At 41.8% G+C, this 8622-nt stretch overlaps 1 protein-coding gene across 2 annotated transcripts in view; it reads left to right on the forward strand.

Annotated features, from left to right (window-relative positions):
* The window catches only part of DPYSL2 (dihydropyrimidinase like 2), a 143564-nt gene extending 135501 nt beyond the window's left edge, over positions 1 to 8063 (forward strand). For both annotated transcript variants that reach the window (XM_049769447.1, XM_049769448.1), the window contains exons 12-14: positions 2726 to 2905; positions 3717 to 3882; positions 5468 to 8063. In XM_049769447.1, the coding sequence (XP_049625404.1) occupies positions 2726 to 2905; positions 3717 to 3882; positions 5468 to 5559 (438 nt within the window). In that variant the 3' untranslated portion in view covers positions 5560 to 8063. The remainder of the gene's footprint in view (positions 1 to 2725; positions 2906 to 3716; positions 3883 to 5467) is intronic.
* The last annotated feature ends 559 nt before the right edge of the window (positions 8064 to 8622 follow it).

Consider the following 8622-nt stretch of genomic DNA (forward strand, 5'->3'; position numbering starts at 1 on the left):
TCGGTTGTGTTGTGAGGCACATTCTGATTTCAGGGCTATGCGAGTGTCTCAGTCTTGATGAAAGAAAGTCGTGTGTGGCTTGGGGGACATGCCACAGGCCCTGGAAATCCATGTGTAAAGTCTGCTTCAGATGTAGGTACCTCTGCTTCATTCCTGTGGTCACTTCCTTCTACCTTCTACCTCTTCAGTTTCAGTAGTGCTGACAGCTCTTCATCGCCCATCTCAGTCAACGCCACTGCACTTAGACACCAACTGTGAGCTGAAAAGCCAGCCTGGCTGCTTCCCCACATCTGCAAGCCTTGGCGCTTAAGCCAGCCTGCAATTCAGGTCTCAGCTCTCTGATCAGAAGCTTCCTCTTCCAGTGCAGACAACCTGATCTGAATTTCTCCAGCAGCCCACACTTCTTTGCATGCTTAGAACTGCCTATGAACTTCCCAGTCACTGGACTCGGTTCTAGTCATTTGTGGTTGTGAATGGGGCTGGAAGGATTGGGAGGGCAGAGGGTGGCCAAATTCCAAATCCGGGCCATTGGCAATGGGTGAGTCGAAACTGCAAAATGGGATGTGACATGGAGTATGGAGTCTTCAAGTCTATGTGTTTTTTGTTGCCTCTTTCCACGACTGTTTACCCATTGTGTGGAGACTCCTTATGTTTTCCAAGAGGGCACAAAAATATATCATTCTTTCACCCCAATCACTTGTTTTTTTTTTATATTTTATTGAAACACCTTGATTACATACATGATTGTGTTTGGGTTTCAGTCATGTAAAGAACACCACCCATCACCAGTGCAACATTCCCATCACCAATGTCCCAAATCTCCCTCTTCCCCACCCGACCCCTGCCTGGACTCTAGACAGGCTTTCCATTTCCCTCATACATTATCATTATTAGGACAGTTCAAAATATAGTTATTTCTCTAACTAAACTCATCATTCTGTGTGGTGAGCTTCCTGAGGTGAGCTGGAACTTCAGTTCTTTTCTTTTTTGTGTCTGAAAATTATTATTGCAAAAATGTCTTTCATTTTTCTTAAAACCCATAGATAAGTGAGACCATTCTGTGTTTTTTTCTCTCTCTCTGACTTATTTCACTCAGCATAATAGATTCTGTGTACATCCATGTATAGGAAAATTTCATGACTTCATCTCTTCTGACAGCTGCATAATATTCCATTGTGTAAATGTACCACAGTTTCTTTAGCCATTCCTCTGTTGAAGGGCATCTTGGTTGTTTCCAGAATCTTGCTATGGTAAATAGTGCTGCAATGAATATAGGTGTAAAGAAGGGGTTTTTGTATTGTATTTTTGTGTTCCTAGGGTATATTCCTAGGTGTGGTATAGCTGGATCGTATGGGAGCTCGATTTCCAGTTTTTGGATGAATCTCCATATCGCTTTCCACAAAGGTTGAACTAGATGGCATTCCCACCAGCAGTGGATAAGAGTTCCTTTCTCTCCACATCCCTGCCAACACTGTTTATTCTCATTCTTTGTGATGTGTGCCATTCTCTGTGGTGTGAGGTGGTATCTCATAGTTGTTTTGATTTGCATCTCCCTGATGATTAGTGATGTGGAACATTTTTCATGTGTCTTTTGGCCATTTGTATTTCTTCTTTGTCAAAGTGTCTGTCCATTTCTTATCCCCATTTTTTGATGGGATTAGATGTTTTTTTTCTTGTAAATTTCTGTCAGTGCCTTGTATATTTTGGAGATTAGCCCTTATCTGATGGGTATTGGGTGAATAGTTTCTCCCACTCAGTGAGTGGCTCTTGTATCCTGGGCGCTATTTCCTTTGAGGTGCAGAAGCTTCTCAGCTTAATATATTCCCATCTGTTAATCTCTGCTTTCACTTGCTTGGAGAGTGCAGTTTCCTCCTTGAAGATGCCTGTAGTCTCAATGTCCTGGAGTGTTTTGCCTATGTGTTGTTCTATATATCTTATGGTTTCGGGTCTGATATCGAGGTCTTTAATCCATTTGGATTTTACCTTCGTACATGATGTTAGCTACCCCAATCACTTGTAATAGAAATGAAGAAAACCTCAAAACATTAATTTTATCAGAGGTTATTCTCTTAAAGTGACCACAATCTCTTTTCTTAAGGATTGAAGATTCACCGAATTGCTAGGAGACAGGAATCCTAGGAAGCCAGCAAGAAACCGATTCAGGGATGACCCATTTCAAAATTAAGTTTAGAACTTGGACAGAGAAGGTCTTTGGATCTTGCTAGTATCAAGTTAAGGCTCATACAAGGAATTCTTTTCTGTATATTTGCATGTCATTTACAAAGCCATAAAATTTTTTTTTTGGTCTATAACCAGTGGCACTTAGGGATTACTTCTGATTCAGCACTCAGGAATTACTCCTGGCAGAATCAGGGGACCATATGGGATGCCAGGATCAAACCGAGGTTGTCTGTGTGCAAAGCAAACCCCCTACCGCTGTGCTTTCACTCTGGCCCCACAAACCAATAAACTTTTCTCTCTTTTTTTTTTTTCTTCCTGTTCAATAATCCTTTTTCCTCCAGAATCTGGAGAGGCAAGGAAAGATTAACTTGTATTCTTGACATGGAAGTTAAAAATTGAGCTTAAGTGCCTGCAGAGTGGCCCCTGGACAGGGGCCTCTAGCTATGGGCTTTTATTCTGTCCTCTTGGTAGTGGGGCCTGGAAGGGGCTGATACATTCTGACTAGAACACCAGGGTCTGCTCCAAAATTTTCATTCTTTTCTAGGCTCTCGAGTACAATATCTTCGAAGGCATGGAGTGCCGTGGGTCACCACTTGTCGTCATCAGTCAGGGGAAGATTGTCCTGGAAGATGGCACTCTGCATGTCACTGAGGGCTCTGGGCGCTATATCCCCCGGAAGCCCTTCCCTGATTTTGTTTACAAGCGGATCAAGGCAAGGAGCAGGGTGAGTAATTTTGACGTTAAGTTTATTATTTTTCATAGATTAGATCCACTTCTATAAACATTTTTCAAGCAATTGAAATCAGAATATTAAGGCAAAATTTGGAGCATTTGGGGGAAAAGGTGTGGAATGTGATGTAATGGTGAAGTTCAAAATATTAGTAGGAAAAAAATTGGCTGTGTCTAACCGGTATACAGTGAAGCTGTGGTACATGCTATGGTGAGGAGGTTGAGGTCTAGAGGAGAGAACCATAGCTGCAGACTGCGAGGGATGAGTATTTTCATAGAGGGTGTTTTTGAGTAGGATCTTGAAGATTATATTGGAGTTTTTTAACAAAGGGAGGCAATTAGACCAAGATGACATCATGACTGGAAAGTGCATAGTCTTTGGAACATGATGAACTGTCTACAGCACTGATGCTTGGGGACTATGAGCTGGAAAGGGATTAAAAAGAGATTAATGGGGGGGAGGGAAAATAGATTAATATATTAATTTAATAATTAATCAAGAGAATAAAAAGAAATTCAGAAATTTAGAGTCAGATTTTGAGTATAAAATGACAGCATGTTAGGGGATCCCAATCAGGTTTAAGCTGAAGTGCTTTGGGGAGAAGAAGTGCAGAAATGTTAGTTATATAATCATCCACCATGACCCATGACAGAGCTTAAGAGTCACACTGTAGGTCCTGTTCTGGAACCTGTCCATTAGCAGAGCCCTCCAGCGCATGACGGTGTCAGGTCTTCCCCATGGTAGTGATCCCAGGGAGATTTCCTCTGAGAATGCTGTCTAGATGAAGGGCTTTTGTGTTTTACAGCTGGCAGAGCTCAGAGGAGTTCCTCGTGGTCTGTATGACGGACCTGTGTGTGAGGTGTCTGTGACACCCAAGACGGTCACTCCTGCCTCCTCGGCCAAGACGTCTCCTGCAAAGCAGCAGGCCCCTCCTGTCCGGAACCTACACCAGTCTGGATTCAGCTTGTCTGGTATGGTTATGGGTTGGTTTGTGGTCAGCCCTGAAGGTACATGATCAGTAAGAGGCGAGTCTTGAGTCACTATTGTTCAGAGTGTAGTGGCCCCGAATGCTATATTTCCGTGCAGGGAAAGTAGTCATTGCAAGAAATAATCCAAACAAAACTGAAAGCTGAAGTGAAATATGCATGGGTGGGAAAGGAGAGGGAGAGAGGAGAGAGGAGAGAGAGAGAGAGAGAAAAGAGAGAGAGAAGAGAGAGAGGGGAGAGGAGAGAGAGAGAGAAGAGAGAGGGAGAGAGAGAGAGAGAGAGAGAGAGAGAGAGAGAGAGAGAGAGAGAGAGAGAGAGAGAGAGAGAGAGAGAGAGAGAGAGATATGCCTGCCAGACTACAGTTTTTATTGAGTATCTCCCCTATTCTGAACCAGCCCTGCTCAGGTTTGCATGATACATGCTAAGTCAGGGAAATCTCTGTTTTGGTTAAAATCAAGTTGTAAAACAGATACAAAGAAACCAGGGATGATCTAATTTGGGTGGAACCAGGTTGTAAGTTGTAAACCAACAACACGGTAAAAGTAGAAATGTAGGGCATTCTCATTTTCCTTGAGAAATATTGACAGCTGTAGAGAAACATTTTCAGCCAGTGTCCTGTTTTGAGTTTGGAACGTTCACATCACTCTATCATAAGTAATGCTATGGTGCTTATACTCTGTCATACTGAATATAGTCCTATGACATCTTATCAAAACATATGTCCATTGTTGGAAAGGCTATTGTGGTTTCTCATACATCATTCCCTAGAGAGTGTTCTACAAGTTGTGCATATGGAATTTCAGTCACTTAACTTCACATCTTAAATGCCTCAATTCCCTTCTCTAGAAAATGGGTTTAGGAGTAGCAGTAGCTAATCATGAAGTTGTAAGGACTCAATGAATCAATGTGCATGGAAAGTGCTCAGACAGAGCCACTGATTGTTGTTATATTTGCTTGGATAGAATGAGTAGGGACAGGTGAGAGGAGAGAATTCAGGTTTAGTCTTTCTTATTTTGAAACGATTAGTCCTTCATTTGGACCCTGACTAGAATTCTGCCTTTCATTCTTCTAGCTCTCTGACCCAGTTACATATCCACAGTTGCCTGCCAATTAAAGACACAGTTACTCAGCTAGATTTTGTATTTCTTTTAAGATACACTCATTTCTAAAAATTTCTCATACATTCCCAATACAGATCGCTCATTTTAGAAAACCTTAGAAGTGAGCATATAGGAATGTCTATGCCATCATTTCTCATCAGGCTGTTTACCTATCAAGAATACTTAAAATACTTCCTCTTGAGTTAGGTGAAGGAACAGGCTAGAAGGGAGGACAGCGAGGGCTGAGTTCACAGAGAAGTCAGTGAGATCTGAACCCAGCGTCTTTATAAATAGTTTGACTTACAGGGAGTTGATCCAACTCTCTTCGGCAAAGACTGCTTTTATGGTCTGAATCTTTGTCCACTTGGAGGCCCATGGGATTGGTCAGTTTTCTCCCTAGAGTGTTATTCCAGTTTATAGCAGGAATTCTTGTAACGTGCTTTTTGACCCTCACCTTCTGTTCTTTGCAGGCGCTCAGATTGATGACAACATTCCCCGCCGCACCACCCAGCGTATCGTGGCTCCCCCTGGTGGACGTGCCAACATCACCAGCCTGGGCTAGAGTTCTTCGCTGCCCACTGGGAGTGTGGGACAGGACGTCTGTCTGAGGACATTCTAAGACTTCCTTCCTTCCTTCCAACCTTCCTTCCTTCCTTCCTTTTTTTTTAAGAGCCTGTGATAGTTACTGTGGGGCAGCCAGTTTATGGGGCTCCCTCTGGGACCCCTCCTTCCATCCTTTACACAGAGTCACTGATTTTGCTCACCCACTTCCCTCCATTCTACAGATATTCACACACAAGTCTGTCCACCAACCCCAATCACCAGAACCACATTCAACATTCAGACATATAAACAAAGCAAATTACGAGGAGGGTCTTTTTCCTCTTTCTCACCTTTGTTGTCCTTAATCATCTTCCTTTTCAGAGGGGGTGGGGAAGATAAAGTGAATTGCCCAGAGCTGCCTTTTTCTTTTTAAAATTTTTTAGAAAAAGTTTTGTTCATGGGGGTGGGAGGGCTAGGTAGGGTAGGAAGGGGGAGGTTTTTTTTTTTAAGTACTAAATTGGAAAGCTTAATTCAATACTAATTCTATACAAGGGTTTGAACTGGACATCCTAATGATGCAATCATGTAACTAACCATCAAGCTGATTCAGGATTGTTGGCAAATGTCCCATCATCCTGAGAGGCTCCAAAATGTCCACATGCCATCTGTAGTCTTTCTTGTGGGTCACCTGTACGTAAAGGGCAGATTTTCATGTTAGCCTAGATTTTGCTGCAGATTAAGTCTATGGAGGACTCAGTTGTTTCTCCTGTTTGCCTCTTTTCCACTTTTCTCTCTCTCTAAATTAAAGACTCCACATCTTTCTCTTTTCACTGTGTTTCCTCTAGCCCTTGGCTCTGAGATGCTGATTTTTCTCTCTTTTCTACATTTTCATTCCAAATGATCAGGTCTATTAATTTACTGTGGTCATAAGAACCTATCGAGAAGGATTTGAGCTTGGTTGGCAACCATAGTAAGACTCTGTCCCTCTCCACAAAAGATTGGTGCTGCCACCATTTGGAAGAAATGCATTTGAAATAGATGCCATGCCCTGTGCAGGGAAAAGGGTCCAAGTTATCTAATCACACTATCCTGTGTGGGACCAAGAGTGGAACCATACCAAGAAGTTCAAGTCTGAGGCTACAGGATATCAGTTTTTCCTCTGTGCACTCTGTGCAATGTTAGTGACTAAATAGCCATCGAATCTGTAATTTGAGTTCCTTAACCAAGTGAACTAACTAGTCTCAAGTAACCCAACCAGAAGTGTTGAATAAGTGGGAGTCTGACCCATAATTAATTGTTTTGTGCAGTGTCTTTGGAATTATAAGGCATATGGTGACTTCTTTTTGGGGAAAGAGGTGGAGACAATCTCAGTTTTTTCCTCCACATATTAAAAAATAAAATAAAACACTAATAAAGTATAGGTAGCCCTTCTGAACTCAGAAAACCTTCGGGAAATTTGACCTAAAATTTATTTCACTTGGCCAGAGCTAGGGAAACTAGTTTTCTTAGTGGTTCGTCATGTTAGTGCTGTGGTAGGAAGGACTCACTTTGTGTTAACCGTGTGGTCTTGATTAAGGCCACGGCTGAGCTTGGGGTCTGTTTCCCTTTCCTGTCTCCTCAATAATACTTTCCACCAGCTGCCTCTGTGCTCATCTCCACCTCTGCTGATCTGTGTCATGTTTCCTTCCAGCCAAGTTTACAGGTTATCCTGAGCTCTCTCCTAATGTTATGTTGGCAGGCTTTTATAAAACCAAATCTGCTTTTGTAAAGCATAACACAAAAACATAGGTCATTCCATCATCACACTTGTCTCCGTATTTTTTGCCTTTGGGGTTATGGTAGGGTGTATTTTTTTTGTTGTTGTTTATTTGTTATTTTAAAAGTAAATTGCACTTTTAAAGAATAATTGGTTAACTTAATATATTTGCTTTCTTTTCTCATCTGCACTTAGAGGAAATTTAAACAAGTCGGAAAAAATCTTTTTGTTTCAATTCTAAGAAACACTTGCAGCTCTTTAGTATTCACTTGAGTCTTCCTGTTTTTCCTGTATGAACTCATGGTGATTTTTGGTTATTTTCACTGTTTTCTTAAAGCAACTTAAAACCTGAAAATTTCTGCAGGCTGTGTCAGCATGTTTACCTGTTGGCTTGCTTTGTGTGTCTGTTAAATGAATGTCATATGTAAATGCTAAAATAAATGGACAGTGTCTCAGAACTGAGTAACTGCAGTGACTTGATGCTCTAAAACAGTGTAGGATTTAATAATAGATGGTTTTTAATCTTTGGAATTGTGATTGTGACCCATGAGTGGAGGAACTTTCAATGCTAAAGCTGATAATATGTGTAGCCAGAAGAGTATCTTTGAATTTTTGTTTTGTTTCATTTTTTTTTTTTTGGTAACCACTGTCTTAATGGCAAAATAATTATGGTAAAAAAAAAAACCAAGTCTCGTGTTTATTATTCCCTCAGAACGCTGTGTTATATTACCATGGAACACCTAATAAAGCAAACTGTGGTTGTTTCAGAGGTGTGTCTGTGTTGAGATGTTAATAGAGGCAGCTGCTTGAACTCAGCTGCCCCTCCAGAGCATTCATTCGGGCCACCTCTGGCTTTGTTTTGTTGATTGGAGTCACTCAAGAGTCCTCACTGCCTGTCCGAGTTATTAAGGCCTAGCCACTGAAAGCAAATGTTGAGTGTCAGGCATGTGTGGATTCTTGTCCACAGCCCTGCTGGGGAAACTGGGCAGGGCCCCAGAAGTTTGTGTAGTTACACCATAGGGCTCCCTGTAGCCTTAGGGCTTGTTTACCCTGCAAAGCCCTGGAGGAATGGGGCTAGAGTAGAATGGGAGATAATAGATATTTCTTACTTCCAGAGCTCATATTCAAGACGCAATCACTGGGCTCTCCACCGAACAAGACCTACAATGCACATTTAAGAAAGTTTGTAAGAGCCCATAGGGCTGAATGCTTTTCACCACACTTCCCTGTTCACTGACTCTGGCTTTAGTGGCTTTGATAGCAACTTATCAAATAAAATAGGTTTGTATCTGGGCTCCCTGAGCCTGTCTTTTGGTAGAATCTTTT

Source organism: Suncus etruscus, chromosome 3, assembly GCF_024139225.1.
Source record: "Suncus etruscus isolate mSunEtr1 chromosome 3, mSunEtr1.pri.cur, whole genome shotgun sequence".
Classification (NCBI taxonomy): domain Eukaryota; kingdom Metazoa; phylum Chordata; class Mammalia; order Eulipotyphla; family Soricidae; genus Suncus; species Suncus etruscus.